The sequence below is a fragment of the Panthera tigris genome, chromosome D2 (genome assembly GCF_018350195.1).
Source record: "Panthera tigris isolate Pti1 chromosome D2, P.tigris_Pti1_mat1.1, whole genome shotgun sequence".
Taxonomy (NCBI): Eukaryota; Metazoa; Chordata; class Mammalia; order Carnivora; family Felidae; genus Panthera; species Panthera tigris.
Window position 1 is genome coordinate 85649330 of NC_056670.1, and position 20428 is coordinate 85669757.

A 20428-nucleotide genomic window follows, 5' to 3' on the forward strand; every position below is an offset into this window, starting at 1 on the left:
GCACCTGTACAGCAGCGATGTTAGCGGCGGCCACCCCACGACCGCCCGGACATCCTGCGGTGGGTGAGCCGTTACACCCACCACGGCGGGTCCGCGCCGGGAACGCCGCACCGCGGTAATAAACACAGGGAGCCAGGGCTGCATGCGGTGGGTCCCCGCAAGGCCCCCTGCCGCACGCTTGCGTTTCTGTCACATTCTTGACGTGCAAAACAGAGGCGGAAGGCAGGTTCGTGGTTGTCGGGCGAGGAGGGCAAAGGCGGGCGCAGGCTCCCCGGGCGGCACCAGGAGTCCTGTGCACACACTTCGGGGTCAGTGTCCTGGGGCCGTGCCGTTGTCACCTGGGGGCGGTCTGCTCCTGCCCTTGCCGTCAGGGAAGCTCCCACCCCGTGACCTCACGTGGCACGCTTGGACTCCTGACCTCTGCCCCTGGCTTCTAGAAGACGCACTTCCGGATGGAGCGGAGGCCTCAGCCTCTGTGTCCCGACAGCGTGGTCTTGTGCAGCCCCGTGGTCGTCAGTGGGAAAGACCCCGGCGTGCTGTGTGTCCGCCGTCCCAGGGTCGGTGCCGACGGGGGGCCGGCTTCTTCCCCGCCGGCACCCAGGCCCTGAGTGCTGCTCCCCTCCTCCCGAGGCCTGTCCCCACCCCCGCTCCAGTCGCTCTCCTGCCCCACCGACGCGACTGCCTCCCCGTCCGCAGGCGTGGACCCGGTTCTTGTGTCAGCACTTGCTCCCGGACGTGCCTGCGGCCGGTTGACTGCGCTCTGGGTGTCTCTTTGCCAGAACAAGTGGGTTTTGATGGGAGAGGGGTGTGGAGTGATGGCCCGCCTTTTGCCAGGCTCCCCGTGAGGGTCCTGCCTGGAGAGGGGCCCCCCCACCGACACCCCACGTATGCCTGATGGCGTGGCCTCGGCCTCTGCCCACTCTCCTCCCAGATGCACTGCCCGGCACGGGCCCTTGTCCGACTGCCAACAGGGAGCCACAGGCTGTACTCGGAGGGTCCCTGTGGATTTGACAAGTGTCTCCGACCACCCCCCCCCCCCCCGCCCTGTTGCCTGCCTTGGATTTCCATGGAAATAAGGCTTAGAAACATCAGATTATCCTTTCTTCTCCGTAGATGAAATCTTTAACCTGGAAAGGGTCTGGGTCAGATACTATCAACTTTACAAGGTCGAAACCCCTTTACGACCCAGGACACTTGCAAATTACATGGGGCCTTGCCCTGAGCGGTTCGCGGGCAGGCGGTTTTACTGCCATCAGGGACCCTCTCCCTACACGGTGCAGTGAGGACAGGAGCCTGGGCTCCGCGGGGGAGAAACCCTGGAGGCCAGCAGGGACCTGCTGGGGAGCGGCGCTGACCTACCCGCTTCCTGGTTAGCGGCTCCGGTTGGCGGTCGGGGCAAGCGCGTTCATCGACTGTAGAGCTTTGACTCCTTCTAAACCCTCTGAACATAAAACCGCTGACAGCGCGAGCAGAGGGAGCTCCTGACCCCGAAACAAAGGTGGGCGGACTGCACTATTAATCTACTCGTGTAGCGACTTCCTGAAAAAGTGTGACCCACATGGCTGGAGGCAGTGGGCATCGGGTCGGTGTGTGAGCCTGAGGCTTGGACGTGACCCTGCCCCCCCCTTCCTCCCACACACCTGGGTCTCCCGAGCAGGTTGGTGACTTATGGGGGGGGGGGGGAGGCGCAAATTCAATCCAGAAAATATTTGAAATGCCCAGTGTTGTGCATTTTAGGGAGCTGGCTCCCCCTTGAGCTGTCGCTGCTGGGTCCCTCCACACCCCTGCCTCCCACCTGCACCCTGACCTGGTGACTGAGCTCTGCCGACAGGAGGCCCGAGGCCTGACCATCAGGGTTGTTCACATCTGTGGTTCAAGCAGTGTTGACCGTGGGCCTGTGGAGACGACACTCCCACCCACCCATGACCTGGTGGGTGGGGGGCTGGTGCAGCCTGCTCTGACCAAACCCTCCACCCCCAGCCCCCGCTTGCAGAGGCCAGTAATTCTCCCAGGCAAGGGTGAGCACTAGGGCGAAAGCATCCAGCAAAGCTCAGGGGCCTCCCAAGGCCTGGTGTCCCCCTCCAGCCACCTCTTCTGTCTGCCAGGGTGACAGGAAACATGTGGGATCCATGACCTGGACACAATGGTTACAGCCAAGGCTTTACTGGGTGTGGGCGCGGGGGGGCAAAGCCACGGGGCATACAGAAGCACATAAGACAGAACAGGGGACCCTGGACACCCTCGGTGCCACTTGTCCGTCCCCTGCAGGAGCCTGTCCCCCAACATAGACGGTGGGTGTCTCGGGGGCCAGATGCTTCCTTCCACCAAGCCCTTATCCCGTGCAAGCTTCAAGCTGATATCATCAGCACAAGTAGGACTTGGGGTAAGGCGTGAAAACCCCTCTCCTTCCCCTCGGCAGTGATCTCATCAAGTGCTCCCGGAGGAGGGTGCAGCCTGGGCTGGAAGGAGGAGCCTGTCCGAAATCCCTGCCTGGGGTGTGCGTGAACAAGGCCCGCCAGGTGCCCTCGGAGGACCCGGGGGCGGGGGGGGGGGGCGGTGTTTCTTCTGTTTCCACTCGTTTCCACAAATAATAAAGTCAACACGTTTATCACATTTGTCCCCAGATTGGTGTCGGAGAAAGCTACTCATGCTGCCTTTGGGGAGATGTCAGGGAGGGCTCGAGACCCCTGGCTGCATCAAAACTGCCGGAGCAGGGTGGCCAGTACCGAGAGGAGCAGTTCAGCCCCCAGGGGCTGGGGGGCGGCGGGCAGGAGCCCTGAGCCCAGGCCAGAGCAATCAGTCTGTGTTGAGCTGTGTGGGAGCGTGTTCCAAACAGAGCAAAAGGCATGGTGCGCGGAGGGCGCTGGGCAGGGAGGGGAGGGGCCCGTGCCGCCTCAGGGCTGTGGGGCAGGTGTCTGTCTGGAACCCGCGCGCGGGGTGTCTCCCTCTTTAGACACCTGGTGACGCTGGCTGTCTATCCAGGAAAGGCCTGCGCAGTTTCGTGGTAAAACACGTAACAATGAACCCGTTTAGAGAGAACGTTGAGTAAAGAATTGTCGGGGTGGAAGGCAGCCTTGGCAAATTGTCCAGGAGATTGGGGTTCACTGGAATCTGGGGCGGGCAGCGGGGAGACATGCAGCGTCTTGACCAGGCGAGGGGGAGGCCAGGGCTGTCACCCGAGACTGGGGTCCCTCTTGGGGCGTCGAGGACACAAAAGACACAACCAGGCCAGAGAACGGGAGGAGGAAGGGTTTTGTTTGCAGCAAGTGACGAGAACGCGGGATCCTTCCCAAAGCAGCGTCTCCCCGAACAGCAAACCCGGGGAGGGGTTCACCCGAGGGCTAACGCTCACCGAGGGGCTTGCGCGCAGGGGCTCCGGCACGGCACGGCACGGCACGGCACGGCACGGCACGGCACGGTGGCAAAAGTCCGGAGGCGACGGAGTCCGGGCCGGGGTCACGAGGCCAGCCTGGGGCAGCTCCGCCAGGACCTGGGTGCCCAGGGGGGTTGAGATCCTGCAGAGGTCGCCCCGGAGGGCGCGTCCGGCCAGACTTCACCTCCAAACCGGCTCTGGGGGTCGCGCCTCCGATGAGCCTCGTGTGATTAGGTTGCCTCCTGCCTGATGGCGGCTGCTCGTCCTTCTTCCTGCTTTCCCAAGGCGGCCGGGGCCTGAGATGACTTTTCTTCCTCTTCTTCTTTTTTTCTTTTTTTCAAGCAGGCTTCATGCCCAGCGTGGAGCCCGATATGGGGCTTGAACTCAGAACGCTGAGATCAAGACCTGAGCTGAAATCAAGAGTCAGATGCGTAACTGAGTGAGCCACCCAGGCACCCGTGAAATGACTTTTCCCGTGTCCGGAAAGCTGCGTCTGTCTGTCTTTCCAGGCCCCTCGACCCCCTCTGCCCACAGGGCCAGGCTGTGTCTTGAAATGGTGGCGTGGGAGTCACTGCAGAGAACAGCCTGGAGAGAACGTAGGGAGAGTGGTCAGGAGGCCCGGGTCTGGGGGACACGCTGACACTGGTCCCGGGACGCAGGGGCTCTGCTCGCAGAGGACCGTGGGCTGAAGACACCAAGCCCTTGACCCAAAGCACCAGGCCAGCGGGTCCCAAAGGATGTCCCCAGGCCAGGGCGTTTAAGAGCTTCAGCAGGTGCCCGGGACCAGCATCGCACCCCAGGTGAGGCGTCCAGGACGTGTCACCGAGGCAGGCAGAATGCTGTCACTGGGTGTGTGAAGAGCAGAGTCCTTTTTCTGTCATTTTCTCAAGCGTGATGGGTTTTGGGGTCAAGGCAGCTCCTGGGCCTGGGGTCCTGCCAGGACCCGTGGACTCGGCCTCCGTGAACAGATGGAGCCTCCCCCGACACCGCCCCCCGGGGGCCGTCAGGTGCCCCCACCCAGCTTTCCTTGTGGTGGTTTCCTGCCAGGGATGGCCAGAGCGGGGGCACCCCCAGCCCTCCTCCAGGTCCCTGCTTTTGTTTGTGTACCCCAGCCCTTGTCCTGGTTTGCTTTTCTGCCTGAGCCCTCAGGGTGTGAGCTGCAGGCTTCTTGGCCAAGAACTAGCACGGGTCTAACTGGTCTAACCAGTGGGGCCGGTGTGGGCACAGCAGGTGCCTCACATGCGCCTTCAGGGGCCCTGTTGGCAGCTGGCGGGTGCCTGGAGGTGTGATTTCCACCCAAACCCGGTGTGAATTCCTTCTTGAGGCCCCCTGGCCCCCCAAGCGCTTTTGGCGACCAAAGCAGGAACTGGGGGGCTTTTCCTCCAGTTTGGATGAGACTTTTAACTTCCTACACGTTCCCTCACCCAAATGGAGCCCCGCCACACCACATCGCTGACCCCACCCACAAATGAAGCCACACAGGTCAGAGCCGCCGGGACCCTGTAAAGCGGCCCCGTCTGTTTCCCAGAGCAGAGCCGGCGGAAGACAGCTGTTCTGTTGGCTACTTTTTATCCTCCTTCTCTCCACACGCCCTGGTGCCCGAGCATCAGGCACCTGCAGCTGTCGGGATGCCCCTGACCACCGCAGTGGCAGCAGCGGAGGGACGGTGTGCGGATGGGGTGCAGGCCTGCCCTAACCAGCCACAGCAGGAGCCCACGGGTCTCAGCGCCAGCTCTGAAGACTCGGGGGGGTGGGGGGAGAGTGGGAAAGGTCACCACAAGCCGGCAGAAGACCCTCGCACACGGAGCTGGAAAATCTGCAAAGCGGTGCCCAGGGGTGACTTAGAAAACACACCCCAAATCGAGAGCCTGGCCTCAGCTCCTCCCCTCCCCTCCCCTAAACAAGCTCTTCACGTGACAGGCGGCTGTGGGCAGGGAGACGTGGGCCAGCCACCGGGCTAGGGCAGGGGGACCACGTGCCTGCTGACATCTCTTCTGAGACACGGCAAAACACCTTTAAACTCTCGGCCGGCCCTTTTCTCTCCTTCCTCGGGAGGCTGCTGCCCTCCTGAGTCCCTCCTCTGGCAATGCACCCAGGCCCACTCTGAGCCCCTTCCCTCACTGGCCCCCGCCTCCTAGCGGCCACCTCTCACCGTTGTGCCGCCCGGGCCCCCTGCACCTCTGGGGCTTTGTACTCATTCTGTGTCTCGGGGCCTCAGGGACCGAGCCGGGAGGGAGGACAAAGGCCGTGGGGACACGTCTGGAGAGCCTTTCCCTGGAAGTGCCGATAACCCAGCCTGCGCCCAGGCCCCCGCTGTGAAAGCTGAACTTTGACGTCATATCCCAGGTTTGGGAAGGACTGTCCCAGCCTGTCAGCTGGAGCGGGTGGTGGGCACAGGGCGTCTCTGGCCCAGGTCACTTGTTTGGACAACTGTTCTGGTGTCTATAGTGCAGGAAGGAGGCCTCGGGGGCCAGGGACATTCTTGTCCCCACTTTGTGCAGGGGGCTTCCCGGGTAGTAAGTGTGGAGCAGGACTCCAGCCGTGCCTCCTGCTGTTGAGCCCAGGCCCGTACCGTCTGTGCGGTTGGTTGATGGGCCTGCTTCCCGCACTTGGCGCCGGGGCACCGAGGAAACGCAGCCGCAGGCCCGCGGGGTGGTGGTGGGTGGGCGGCCCAGGGCAGTGCCCTTGCTCCGTGGGCTGGATGAGGGTGTGCGTTCACCCCCTAAGTTGGCTCAGGGTGAGAGTGCACGTCCTCCGGGGCGGAGTTCTTGGGCCCCCTGGGGGGTCTGGGGGTCCCCGCCTCTACGCCTCTGTCTGAGAAGCTCCTGGTTCACACCCACCATCGCCACCAGGATGCCACCCACCCAGGTATGACATTCGGGCCTTAAAGTTGGGTGCCCAGCCTCTTCTTCCAAAGGGGCAGGGAAAGAACTCCTCTCCAGCTCCCCGTTCGTGCCAGTCGCTGAGAAGGGCTTTACTTGTGGGGTCCCCAGCAGAGCTGCTGAGTGCAGGGCCGAGGGCCTCTGTGGTCTGCGGCTGGGGACCCTGGGTGCGGTCGGGATGGCTTCCTCAGGGCACAAGATGCCAGCCTTGTCCCACCCCCCGCGGCCCGGCTCCCACCAGCGTATTGAGGCTCCCGCCAGGGTCTCGCGGTTCCCACCAGGGTCGCCCGCCTCCCGCCAGGGTCTCGGGGCTCCCATCACGGTCGCGGGACGCCAGCCCGCTCACCGGGTGCGCTCTCCCTGCAGGTGACGGAGAAAATGTAGCAGGTCCACGGCGAGGCGCTACGTGCCCAGCGTGGTGCGGACAGACCAGCCTAGACGAGCGGCCCTCCCCGGGCCCCCCGTGGGCCACCCTCACCATGTCCAAGAAGGGCACGGGCGGCCGAGGCAAGGCGGACAAGGCGGAGGCCTTCGCTGCGCTGCAGGCTGCCAACGAGGAGCTTCGGGCCAAGCTCACCGACATCCAGATTGAGCTGCAGCAGGAGAAGAGCAAGGTGGGCCCCCCACGCCCTGCCCCTCTCACTTCTCCACACCCTCCTGGGCCCCGGGGTCTGCCCGGAGCCGGGCACGGTAGGGTCTCTGCCCAAGTGCCCGCCAGCTCTCTCCGGGCAGCTGGGGTGCACAGACAGCTCTGGAGAAGAGCGGGGCAGGGGGTGGGCTGGGGTGAGTGAGGGGACCGTGCCGGGTGGGTGCCGGGGCCGCCAGAGGGACCTCAGCCTGTGGCAGCATCCTGGGAAATGTCCCTTCCCCCTGAAGTGGTCACCGTGGAACTGAGCCCACATATAGCAGGCCTGGCGTGTGGATGAAGGAGACAGGCCGGGCTTGCTGTTTCCACGTGCGGTCGGAAACGCGGGGGCGGGCCCGCAGGGGTGGTGGGGCCCAGAGACCACAGTGGGCAGGCGCGAGATGGCCCCACCGGACATCAGCACTTGGGGTCCTTGAGGCCCATAGGGAAGGCTGGGGCCGGGGCCTCTGGGAGGGGTGCGGGGGGCTGGTCACAGGGCAGCTCAGTGCCAGGCCAAGCCTGGGTGGTGGGCATCCCACCGGCCCACCGCCCCCCTCTCTGCCTTAAGTCTGCCCTCTGCCCTCTCCCCATCCGGGGAGGTTGAGAAGAAAGGATTTGGAGAGAGGCGGGTCTGGAGGGGGACGGTTCTTGCGGGAGGCGGGTGGGAGAGGGGATCAGGTGCTTGGGCCCAGTTGCCTAACGCCTGGGTTACCCACGCAGGTTAAATCATGAACGCTGTACTATTCCGTGCCATGTGGTAATGACACGAAATTAGATTCAGTGTCCAACAGACTGGTATTAGGACTCGGCCGTGCTGCCCGTCTACGTGCTGTCTGCTGGCTGAGCCACGAAGCCTCCGTGACTTCCCGCCAGACTCTTTACAGGAAGAGCGTGTGGCCCACGCCGGGCGCTTACCCTCTGCCTCAGGTCCCTGCTCCGCACCAAGGGGACAGTAGCAGCACCTTCGGTGCCAGGGAGGGACAGCTCGAGGGGCCCAGGATGAGCTTGCCGCTCCGATGCCATCGGCTGCGGTCACAGCGACCACGTGGCCGCTCCCATGGCGAGGCGTCCTCTGTGGGCCCACAGGAGAGTCGGAGCCCACGGGGGAGCCCGGCGGCATCGACGTCAGCACTGCTCGGGGTCAGGCAGTCGCCAGGTCAGCAGGGGCGGCACCGAGAGGCGCGGGCGCACGGCGTGGGTGGAGTCAGGGTCAAGGTGCAGACGTCTGGAGGCCCAGGACCCCGCCTCAGACACCGCTCACGGGTTGTCCAACGGGACGCGGACAGCAAGGCCCTCGTCTCACTGGGTGAAAGTGCTCCTCGTCCAATGCGCAGAAGCACCACGCGGAAATCGCCGAGCGGTACTTGCCTCGTGTGCCGACTCTGTGCCCGTTGCCACGGCATTGTCTTCCTGTGCGGTTTTACCAAAACCCACCCATCCCCACAGCCCAGGGGAGCGGGAGGGGGCCGCCTCCTCGCTTGTCAGCGCCCCAGGCCGGCAGGGTCGGAGATCACGCCCTCTCGCTGCCGGGCAAGGGCCCTGGGGCTGGGGCCCTGCCACCATTTGTGTTTTGGAAAGATGACATGCCTCTTGGTACAAGATTCAGAAGGAACGGGCGAAACGGCCCCGGTGCCCGCTCCGGAGGCCTCGTGTTACAGGCTCCTCGCCGCACGTCCGGGGCCCCTTTCTAACGCAGAGATGACAGCAGAGTGCCGCCCCCGGGTCCTCTCTCTTCACCGCACACAGGCTCCCGGGGGTCCCGCGTGCGGCTCCGGAGCGGCTCCAGCACCCCTTCGCAATCCTCTGCCCGATGTTTGGCCCACACATCCTGGCTGCTTCTGATTTTCGGCTGACGGGGCGCCGTGCAGGGAGCACGCTGTGTGCACGTGTGAGGGTACTTGCAGAATAAGCTCTCGCAGGTGGGTTTGCTGGGTCCGGCCGTGTGCACGTTTCCAGGGATCGCACGGGCGCCCACACCTGCCCCGCCCCACGCAGGTCCGGTGGGTGACACATTCCTCACGCGTCTTTCCAGTTCCCGCCTGCGCTCCCCCGTCTCCCCCGGCAGCCAGTTCAGTAACTCAGGATCCCTTCGGATCCTGAGAAGGTGCCTCCGGCCGGTCTGTCCGCTCAGCCCATCGAGAGGAGCCTCGCTGCAAAAACGCTGCATGTGGGCCGCGAACCACGCACCTCGGTCGTCGTGAAGTGGGGGATGGAAAACACAGTCCGGTGATCACAACCGTCAATAGCCTCATCCTCATCAATCCTGAAATCTTTACACGTGCCACAGTTAGTGTCCCTGGTGCACCCACGGGACAGATTTGCACAACCAGACCCAGAAGGCGGGACTGGCACCTTCTGTCTGGTTTTCGGCATGTTCCAGATGTTCTGGAAGCACCCGGGGAGGAGGGCTTGATTCTGGACTCACGGTGGAAGTCCAGGGACGACCACAGGACCCTGTCCTCTTCCGCAAGCCTGCCTGGACGACGGGAGTCTCACAGAGGCCGTGGAGGCACTGACCCCACCTGCGCACAGCGCCCACCCCTCACCAGGAGTTCCCAGCGCAGCAAAATTCTGGAGGAGAAACATCTCGTTTTGCAGATTGCAGCTGTCAGGGTGGAGAAAGTCGCTGGGAAGCCTGGAAAGATGCCAGTGAACGTCGCCGCCAGAGCAGAGCACTCTGGGTCTCGAGCCAGCGGTTAATTTGTCACCAAAGGATGCTTGTGTGAATGGAGACTTGACAGTAAAGAATAAAATGACTCCAATGGAAGCAGGACTGTCCTCCTGCCCGCCCTCTGTCGGGAGGTTGAAGCGGGACCATCTCTGGTGAAGAACCTTCTGGAAGGAGGGAGCCAGCTCTGCAGGGAGAGGAGCTCAAAGGGAAGGCCTCACGGGAGCCGCCGTGTCCCAGTGAGGGAGACACCAAGGAACAGGAAGGCGGCCGGGCCAGAGGAAGCCAGGCTGGCAGGCACCTGGGGTGCAGTCACCCCACCTGGAAATCGGGGAGGGCCTCTCAGAAGAGGTGGTTTTAGACAGAGACCAGAATGACCAGTAAAGGTGGGTCTGAGGGTGTCTCGCTCTGGGCAGGGCTCACCTGGTGCAGCGGCAGGAAAGGCGGTCCAGAGTTCAGGCCACGGTGGCCGCGCAGGTGGCCATATTGTCTGGACCGGGACACCTGGGAGAGCGGAGGGGTCCTGAAGCAGATCAGGACCTACCAGGAGACCATGAACTTAGCCTCAGACTCGGCGTGTGCAGTGTCCTGGTCACAAGGTCAGTGTGTTTGTTACACTAAAGCAGTGACGGTTGCAGTCTTTCCAAACCCAGTGAGGTGGGGGGAGTCTAGAAATACCAAGTGTCCTGCCCGTTTGTGATGAGGAGGGGACATAGCAGGAGGCCAGGCAGGGAAGGGCACGGAATGAGGGCAGGAGGCTGGAGCAGAGGCAGCCCACGGCGCGGGGCTGGGTCCACAGGGAGTGGTGGCATCAGCTCTGTCCATGGAAGGTGTGGGAGTCGACGGCAGGGACTTAACTGCCAAATCCCCAAATCCTGATTGTGTCCACACCTCCTGTGGGAGACAGTCATTCGCTGCTACAGGCCTGGGAGCCAAGTCGCCGCCACGGTGCCCGAGGGGCTGCAGGGAAGCTTCAGACTTCTCCTCGTCAGGCGAGACTTGGACGTAAATCTCACTGGAAATAGAGCCACATGGGACTCTGGAGACAAAAACATGGTAGGAACAAAATAACGAGCCAGAGAAAAAGTGCCTTCTTCATAAAGCTAATAGCTTGAAAGAACAAAGACTAGGACAGAATGTTCCGGAAACTGGCCTAACATGGGGAAAGGCCACAGGCAACCCGCGTGGAACCTAAGGGGGTGCATTCAGTCATTCAAAGCAAGGCCTGACGGTGCACCAGCCAGGAAGTGGGCCGTGTAGCCGTGGCACATGTGAGGCGGGCCCTGCTCCCCTGTGGGTCCTCATGCAGATGGCCGAGTCCTCAGCACCCCATATCTGAGGGAACCGCAGACTATTTCCTGGAAATAAGACCGTAGACAAAAAAGTCCTTTCCACGTGGCCCACAAGCAACGAGGCAGCGTCCCAGTGGGAGTGTTTATCCATTTAACTTAAAATTCCGTCAACCTCTGAGCAAATTCGTTAAGCAGTATTTGAGAGCCACGAACATTCATGGCATCAGAAAGGATTACAGCAGCTTCCACCCGTAAATGGGTGTGGAGCAGGATCCCAAAGCCCCTGTCAGGAGACGGAGGACTGTTGGCGGCGTGGCCGGTGCCCGTGGGGCCTGCCCAGCACGGTGGCCTGAGCGCAGGACCCCACCTGCCGGCCCGAGGCCGTGCTGCTGCGTATTGGGGCCGTGCCTTTTCTCTGCGGTTTAAGCCAGTCACACGAACTCTGCTCCTAACACACACCTTGGTCGCCTGCCTACGCTTCTCCAGCTAAGACTCTAGGCGCACCTCCATTCTGCTCAGGAGGTTGTTGGGAGACTGTGTCCCGACGCCCGGCCGGCTCCATACCGACCCTTCAGGGGAGCGCCCGTCCTGTGAGCACCTGCTCTCTGCCGGGCCCGTGCTGGTCACAGGCCACGAGTGGGCCATCCTCGTGGGGCTGAGGTCCGGCCTGAGCGTGAAGCCGGTCTTGACCCAGGAGGGGAGACGGTCGCGCCCACCAGCGAGGCAACGGCGCGCCTGCAGGCGGCGTGCGCCCTCTGTTTCCGGGGCAGGTCCGAGCCACCGGGATGGCAGGCCGGGCGGGGTCCTCCTGTGCCGGCACCCCCACCTCTGGGAAAGGCTGGCTCGGCCCCGTGTGGGACGCGGAGGTCTCGTCAGTGTCCACCCCCACCCCCAGCCCCAAGGTTTCTTCGAGGACTTCGGGCAGCACTGAACACAGTTTCTCTCTGAATTAAACTTGAGGATGGAGAGGCCACGTGTGCTCCGTGGCTGGCGGGTCTTGTCGGGGCAGAGCAGTGGGAAAATGAGGAGACACCCTGGGATTCCTCAAGGAAAAGACGCAGAGCCCAGAGAGCAGGGCGGGACCGTCACGGCCACGGAACCGACCACGCGGGCACGGCACGGCCGTGACAGACTGGGAGGGAGCGGGAAGCGTGGGGGAACAGGCGCTCTCGTCATCACGGCGGGCGGGCAGAGCGTGAACATCGCAGCCACTGTGTTCGCCCGACCGCACACCTCCCGCGGACCAAGTGAAGGAGTGATCATGGGATGTTCTCCCGCCATCCCTGGTTTCCTTGGCAACCAGATTCAGCGCGAGGGAGCGGAGGCGCCGAAGCCGCCAAGAACTGGGACAGAAGCCCTGCGTTTGAGTTTGAAACCGCGTGGGAACTTCAGGGCGTTTTACCACGTGAACGGTGTCCATCGGGAAGGCCTGCCACGGAGACCAGCCCGGAGCAGGGAGCCGCCCAGGGCCCGGGCCGTGACTGGAATACCATTTCCCATCGCAAGAAATCAGGGCGACTGGAGGACAGTCGTGGGCAGGAGGTGAGCACGCGGGCCCGGAACGCTCGGCCTGGTGGACAGCAGACAACCGGGGTCACGGGGCGTCCGAAGGGCTCGGGGCCGCCTCTCACTGGCCGCACACGGGGTGCTCGGGGTGCCAGTAAGGGTGAGGCCAGCAGTGGTTGAAATTGTCACCTGTGTTTAAATCCTTTCTGAGGCCGACGTGGTCCCTTGAAAACTGGGCCCCTTGAAGCAATGGGTCCAGCGGGCGTCCCTCAGCGTCGGGGGGACCAGCCACCCCAGATGCAGAAACCGCTCAGCCCCAGGACTCTGAAAAGGCAAAGCCGCAGCCCCGCTGGTCGAGAGCCCCAGCCACCAGCCCTGCCGCTGAGCCACCCACAGCGCGTGGCCACGTGAGGCAGACTTTAATGAGGTCCCGGGAGGCTGCGGCCCGTCGGGGGACAGCTGTGGATCTCGGGGAAACATCTCTACGTGCTTCATTGGTGGAATAACCTTCTCAACAACGCACTATAAAGCTGTCGTGTGTTCCTGAAACAGGCCTGAGTCACGAAGGGCCCCCGGGGCTCAGGGTGCCGGCCACTTTGCTCACTGTGTCCGGTGCTGTGGCCCGCTCTCGTGGCCGCTGCGAGGCTGCCGTGAGGCTGTCGCCAGCTTTCCGTCAGCCACCTCTCCCCCACCCGCGTGCTCGGGGCCACGCGCCTCCCCGCCATCCCGCATCTCCAGTAGGGGAGACTCAGACGCCAAATGGGGAGGAATTCGCAGGCTGCGCGTGGAGGGAGCTTCGGAGGAAGCCCGCTGCGGGAGACAGACGGGGGGCGGACGGCAGAGATGGGAGCCCAGAACCGCAGGCGAGCGAGGCCGCAGACAGTCCCGGGGCGCAGAAGCGTCTCCTGGGAGCGCCCCGTTCTGCTTGTTCCTCTGTCTTCAGCGGCCGGTTCCGCAGCGGCCGTGGCGGGGGCGCAGGCGCTGAAGGGACCCCGGCCCCGTTTGCTCCCTGTGAGCCGACCGCTCGCATTCTGAGGCACGCGGGGCAGGGCGCTCTGTGCGGGTCTGGGTGTTCAGCAGGCCCTTCGGGCGCTGGCAGACCGTCCCGGGGCAGTCACGGGCACCAGACGGGAGGGCCCCGTTTTCCCCCAGACGGCTTCGATGGTGGTCAGCACTAAACCCTGGACGTTTCTGGTACTCTCTCCTCCGCCCTCCCTCCCGGCTCCGACCAGCACCTGCTCTGAGTGCAGATTCTTGTCCTTTTCTCTGCTGGTTCCGTCCAGGAGGCCGTTCTGGCTCCACCACGTCCAGGCGCAGGACCTCCGGCACCCGACCCTCGGCGTCCACACCGCACAGTGGGGGCCGTGGCAGCCTCCCACGTGTGCTGACACCGCCCCGGAGTGGGCGCCCTCGAGAGTACAGATTACTAATCGCACCACCCTGCCCCCACGACTGAGAACCGCTACCAAAAATCTGCTTTTCCGTGTGTCCTCAGTTCAATTTAAACTGGAAAAAAGGGCAGTTCACGTTGGATGGAAAAGGAGTAAATACCCGTGTGCGCTAAGCTCCAACAGCCACCCCATTCTTTGGAGGAAACCCAGAGAGCTGGCCAGGGGCTCGCTCCGTCCCCTGTGCCAGTGTCAGGGGCCTGGACGGCTCAGACAGGGCTCCGGGCTGGAATTTCCTCCAGCACTGGGGGGTCCAAGCCGTCCGGGGACACTTGCCCTGCAGGAGGGACGCCCTGTCCCAGAGACAGGGATGAATAAGGCACTTTTTGTGCAGGGGCGTGAACGGCGGGGTCAGCGTGCAGAGGCAGGGCTGGAGACTGCAGGCAAGATTTGCAGGCACCCGGGCAGGGTCGAGGGTCAGATGGGGTCGGATGGCTTGGGGGGACAGCAGCCAAGGACCGTGGCCCCACATGAGGTGCTGTGGATGGGGATGCAGAGTGGAGGTGGGGTGGGAGGGGCAGGCTGGACCCAGGGCAGCTTAGCCTCTGTTTCATCCCGTGTTAGGTTCTGAGCACCAACTTCGTACCACATGTGGGCGGTGTGGTCATTGAGCCAAGGGTGAAGTTCTAGATGAAAACAAAAGATTCGGTAAAAAATCCAAGTGATTCCAAAAATCTAGACGTTACGCGTCACCTAGACAGAGCGCGGCGGCCTAGGTGGGCCTCCCCGTCACAGAAGGTGAGCGTGACACCCTTGTCATGGGGCTGGAGGGTCGTGCCCGAGGGGCCTCCCGCGCCCTCTTCCCGGTGGTTCACGGGAGAGGCGGCCGCTGGGCCCCCTGCACGGCTGGGCCTGGCCACGGGGGAGACGACAGAGCACATCTGTGTGCGCCCACGTGTCTATGACCTCACCCTGCAGGCTCGCAGTGTTTCCAGCCTCCCGCCCCTGCGGACGCCCACGGGTGCGTGGTCCCACCGCCCGCGGGCAAGGCTTGACTCGGCCTCCAGTCCGCAGGTCAAGGAGACATTCTGGAAGGGAAGACGGCTCCCGGCCCGGCAGGAAAGAACCCCGGAGGTCCCCACGCCCGGCCCCCGGGGCCCGCGGCGGCAGAGGCGGGCCCCGCAGCAACACGCCTCCGCGGTGGTCTTGTGTTTCAGGTGAGCAGGGTGGAGAGGGAGAAGAACCAGGAGCTGAGGCAGGTGCGGGAGCACGAGCAGCACAAGAGCGCCGTCCTGCTCACCGAGCTGAAGACGAAGCTGCACGAGGAAAAGACGAAGGAGCTCCAGGCCGTGCGGGAGGTGCTGCTGCGGCAGCACGAGGCCGAGCTGCTCAGGGTCATCAAGATCAAGGACAACGAGAACCAGCGGCTGCAGGCGCTGCTGCACGCGCTCCGCGACGGCGCCCCCGACAAGGTCAAGACCGTGCTGCTGTCTGAGGCCAAGGAGGAGGCCAAGAAGGGGTTCGAGGTGGAGAAGATCAAAATGCAGCAGGAGATCTCTGAGCTCAAGGGGGCCAAGAGGCAGGTGGAGGAGGCGCTGACCATCGTGATCCAGGCCGACAAGATCAAGGCCGCGGAAATCAGGAGCGTGTATCACCTCCACCAGGAGGAGATCTCCCGCATCAAGAAGGAGTGTGAGCGGGAGATCCGCAGGCTGGTACGTGCTGCGGGGTCGCGGGGCGGGGGCTGCTGGCGGGGTGTGGGGCGCGGGGCGCGGGGCGGGGGGCCTGCTGGGCGTGGGGGGATGTGGGGCGTGGGAGCTCACTGGATCCAGAGGGGTGAGACCAGAAGCCCCCGGGGGGAGGTCCTGGGCCTCCAAGGCCGTCCTGGCATCGATGCCTGTGCACTACCTGGGAAAGCATCCTCTCCGTCTGGGCCGTAGCAAGCGCGTCTCGTCCGGTCGGAAGGGCCAAATGCTGGCAGCTGCCTCTGGGGCGTCCGAATGGCTCCAGGGACCGGCTGGCCGTGGCCGGCACCCGTAGACTCCATGTTGTCGGAGACCCAGAGCTAAGAAGTTGAAGAGAATGGTCAGGGTTTGTGAGGGGTTGTGCCTGACCCCCCTCCCTCCCCCGGGAACCTGGACCTCCTCCGTGCTTTTGGGGGAACACCGCTCGAACATCGAGCCCCGGGTCACCTGTCAGGGGCTTCGCCAGGACCCAGCTGGCTTTGCCGCCCATGCCACGGAGGACCCTGGGGGTCCCCTTCATGGGATCAGCAATCTTTCCAGCCGGCACAGCTGTGCACCCGGGGCACCTCTCCCTACTTCGGGGGGCTCTGATTTCCAGACACTGCCCCCAGGCTGTACCGCTTCCCAGATGGGGTGTGGCCCTTGTCCGGACCCGCGGCCCTGAGGTGAGCACAGACTTGTGAACCACACACAGCGTTGCCATGTTGTGCACGTGGGGGCCCTGAACTCTCCCAACCTGGAGGGCCCCCTCCTTCCCAGAGTGTCCCCTGTTCCGGGTACCCCCCAGACGACTCTAAGCCATGTGTCGGCACCTCCTTGAGCCACCGAGGACCTGGCCAAAATACCTAACCTCTGAGCAGTGAGGGGTTCCTCACGTGACGGGATGGCCCCTCGGCTCCTCTTCTGCCCCAGAGAGGAACGAAGCCACTGCCCAGGCTGCTCAAGGAAGGAGGGGCAGGGCGGTCGGTACCCGATGCCCGGTTCCAGGTGGACCCTGTTCACCTCCATGGGATTCACTGTGCACAGGCCAGTGGCCCCATCTCCTTAGCTCAGGACCTGTAACAAAACTAGCAGGTCCCTTGCGGGTCCCTGTGGGTCCCTCACCCCTAGCGTGGATGCCCGGAGGCAGCTACGGGCAGTGCTTCTAGCCGATTCTTCTGGAGTCTGTGCCAGCTTCTCAAAAACATGCTTAAACGTGTACTCCTTGAAACCTCAGTTTCCACTGTGCTCCCGCCTCTGCCTCGATCGTCCTGGCCAGCGCCTGTTGTGGGCCAATTCACAATGGCGTGGGCAGTGTCAGGGGAGAGCCGGGGGTGGTGACCACAGCAGGGGCTTGCTGGGGCCCTGGAGAAGGGGCGGGCGGTGACCACAGGACCTCCGGACCCCTGGAGGGCCCTGCCACAGCCAACTCAGCACAGTCGGGAGGGGGGAGCATGGGGCCATCCTCCTGGGGGTAATTTGGGGATAAGAGAGGGTCCCGTGGGACACTTGGAGCTTTACCTTGGCTTAAGTGAATCACCATTTGCATGACTGTTGCTGTGTTAGCGTTACTCACAAAAGACCCACAGTGACCCCTGGTTCTATTACCTTTGTTATACGTACTTTTGTTTTCTCAGAATTAGCTTTCTAAGTGCCTATTCCTAGTTCACCCCGGGATTTCCAGTAAAATGCCCCTCTGCTGTGAGCACGGTGAACGATGAACGATCCACCCATTGACCTGGTTTCTGAGACACCCCTTCTGGAGCCCTCTGCCTGCCGGCTGCCCCTGCTGCCAGCCCCACCCTCCTCTGCCATCATCCTGGGAGCCCCTCCTCTCTCCTGGGCTAGATTCCTCCCACATCTTCCTCTTTTCTTTTTTTGGAAAAAAAAAGAAGCCAAAATTTTATTTATGTTTATTTATTTTTGAGAGAGAGAGAGAGAGACAGAGCATGAGTGGAGGGGAGGGGCAGAGAGAGAGGGAGGGGCAGAGAGAGAGGAAGACACAGAATCCGAAGCAGGCTCCAGGCTCTGAGCTGTCAGCACAGAGCCCTATGCGGGGCTCAAACTCACAAACCGTGAGATCATGACCTGAGCCGAAGTCAGACACTTAACAGACTGAGCCACCCAGGCGCCCCCTTCCTCTTTCTTGATCAACGTAATTTCTTATTTTGGAGGAACACATTTTCCAATAGCTTCCTGGAAACAGAGAGGGTGGAGATCAATGTTGTAAGACCCTGTGTGTATGAAAGTTTTATTCTACCCTCACACTTGATGCTCTGACTGGGAAGGGAATTATAGGTTGGAAAAACCTTCCATTGGGAATTTGAAGGTATTTCTGCATTGTCATTTAACTTCCAGCGTTGCATGAGGAAGTTGGAAAACATTCTGGTTCCTGATCTTCCCGTGGCCCCGTTTCACTCCCTGCTGCCCCCTGAAGCTGCAAGGTTCACCCTGTGCCCTGAGCCCTGAGCCCTGCACCCTGAGCCCTATGCCCTGCGCCCTTTGCCCTGAGCCCTGGGCCCCACGCCCTGAACCCTGCACCCTGTGCCCTGAGCCCTGTGGGGTTCACCCTGCACCCTGAGCCTGCACCCTGAACCCTGTGCCCTGTGCCCTGAGCTCTAAGCCCTGTGCCCTGAACCCTGAGCCCTGAGCCCTGCACCCTGTGCCCTGAGCCCTGTGGGGTTCACCCTGCACCCTGAGCCTTCACCCTGAGCCCTGTGTCCTGAACCTTGTGCCCTGAGCCCTATGTCCTGCACCCTGAGCCCTGAGCCCTGAGCCTTGCGCCCTGAGCCCTGCACCCTGTGCCCTGAGCCCCATGCCCTGAACCCTGCACCCTGTGCCCTGAGCCCTGTGGGGTTCACTCTGCACCCTGAGCCTGCACCCTGAACCCTGTGCCCTGAGCTCTAAGCCCTGTGCCCTAAACCCTGGGCCCTGAGCCCTGCACCCTGTGCCCTGAGCCCTGCGGGGTTCACCCTGCACCCTGAGCCTTCACCCTGAGCCCTGTGTCCTGAACCCTGTGCCCTGAGCCCTATGTCCTGCGCCCTGAGCCCTGAGCCCTGAGCCTTGCGCCCTGAGCCCTGCACCCTCTGCCCTGAGCCCTGCGGGGTTCACCCTGCACCCTGAGCCTTCACCCTGAGCCCTGTGTCCTGAACCCTGTGCCCTGAGCCCTATGTCCTGCGCCCTGAGCCCTGAGCCCTGAGCCTTGCGCCCTGAGCCCTGCACCCTCTGCCCTGAGCCCTGCGGGGTTCACCCTGCACCCTGAGCCTTCACCCTGAGCCCTGTGTCCTGAACCCTGTGCCCTGAGCCCTATGTCCTGCACCCTGAGCCCTGAGCCTTGCGCCCTGAGCCCTGCACCCTGTGCCCTGAGCCCCATGCCCTGAACCCTGCACCCTGTGCCCTGAGCCCTGCGGGGTTCACCCTGCACCCTGAGCCTTCACCCTGAGCCCTGTGTCCTGAACCCTGTGCCCTGAGCCCTATGTCCTGCACCCTGAGCCCTGAGCCTTGCGCCCTGAGCCCTGCACCCTGTGCCCTGAGCCCCATGCCCTGAACCCTGCACCCTGTGCCCTGAGCCCTGTGGGGTTCACTCTGCACCCTGAGCCTGCACCCTGAACCCTGTGCCCTGTGCCCTGAGCTCTAAGCCCTGTGCCCTAAACCCTGAGCCCTGAGCCCTGCACCCTGTGCCCTGAGCCCTGCGGGGTTCACCCTGCACCCTGAGCCTTCACCCTGAGCCCTGTGTCCTGAACCCTGTGCCCTGAGCCCTATGTCCTGCGCCCTGAGCCCTGAGCCTTGCGCCCTGAGCCCTGCACCCTGTGCCCTGAGCCCCATGCCCTGAACCCTGCACTCTGCGCCCTGAGCCCTGCAGGGTTCACCCTGCACCCTGAGCCTTCACCCTACACCCTGAGCCCTGTGCCCTGTGCCCTGAGCCCTGTGCCCTGTGCCCTGTGCCCTGAGCCCTGTGCCCTGTGCCCTGTACCCTGGTGGTGATGCACCTGGTGTATTTGTTCACCCACCACACCACGTGGTCAGGAGCTTTTCTAGCTGGAAACTCAGTCACCGGCTTGGGAAATCTCGTGTGATTGTTTCCCCTACCGTCTTCCTTCCGGACGTCCCGTCAGCACGGCACTGGGCCTTTGAGCTGGCGCCCCAGGTTTCCCGTTCTCCCCTCTGGCCTGGCGTTGGCTCTGATTTCTGGGAGATGTCCTCAACTCCGTGTCCTAATTTTCCTGCTCAGGCTTTTATTTCTGCCTCCATACACTGAATTCTCCAGCACGTTCCTTCTCCGTAGCCTTCCCGCATCCTCGGAGACGGAAGGCCCCTCATTTCTCTGAGGCGGTGATGAAAATCGGCTCTGAAAGCGTCTTCTTGTGCTCCTTCCCGCCAGAGGGCGTCCTTGAGCGCCAGGGGGCCTCATGGGGCTGGCTGTAAGGTGGACTGGAAGAGAGTCTGTGTCGCAAGGAGGACTTTTCTTGACCTTTTGTTCCCCCCCCCCCCCCCCCCCCCGCTGAGGAAGTTGAGTCAGGGCGATAAGTCCAAGGAATGAAACTGAAGACATGGGGCCGGAAAGGAAGAATTAAAACATCTTTCTTGCAGGTGCCGTGACTGTAGGGAACCCTAGGGAATTCACCATAAAACCACTAGAACCATTGAAAGAGTTCAGCAGGTTTTCAGGATCGAGATCAATCTGCCAAGATCAGTTGTATTTTCAGGCTCGACAGACAACCTGTCCGGAATGAAGTTTGAAAAACGTCCCCCCACAAGGGCATAAAGAGAATAAAATACGTGGGAATAAGTTTAACAAAAGATGTGTGGGACCTGCACCCGAAACCACAAAACACAGCTGAACAACACGGAGGGAGATGTAGATACATAGACCTTCCTGCCCAGGCTCAGGAAACTCAGTATTGCTAAGATCCAGTTCTCCCCGAATTAACTTAAAGGTCACAGCCGCGCCTGTCAGCATCCGGCCGCTC

The 20428-nt window shown here is 62.8% G+C and overlaps 1 protein-coding gene across 1 annotated transcript in view; it reads left to right on the top strand.

Moving 5' to 3' along the window:
* The window catches only part of JAKMIP3 (Janus kinase and microtubule interacting protein 3), a 114393-nt gene that overhangs the window by 39784 nt on the left and 54181 nt on the right, over positions 1–20428 (top strand). Inside the window, 2 exon segments of the mRNA XM_042959864.1 lie at positions 6622–6869; positions 14952–15449. Of these exon segments, the coding sequence (XP_042815798.1) occupies positions 6735–6869; positions 14952–15449 (633 nt within the window). The 5' untranslated portion in view covers positions 6622–6734.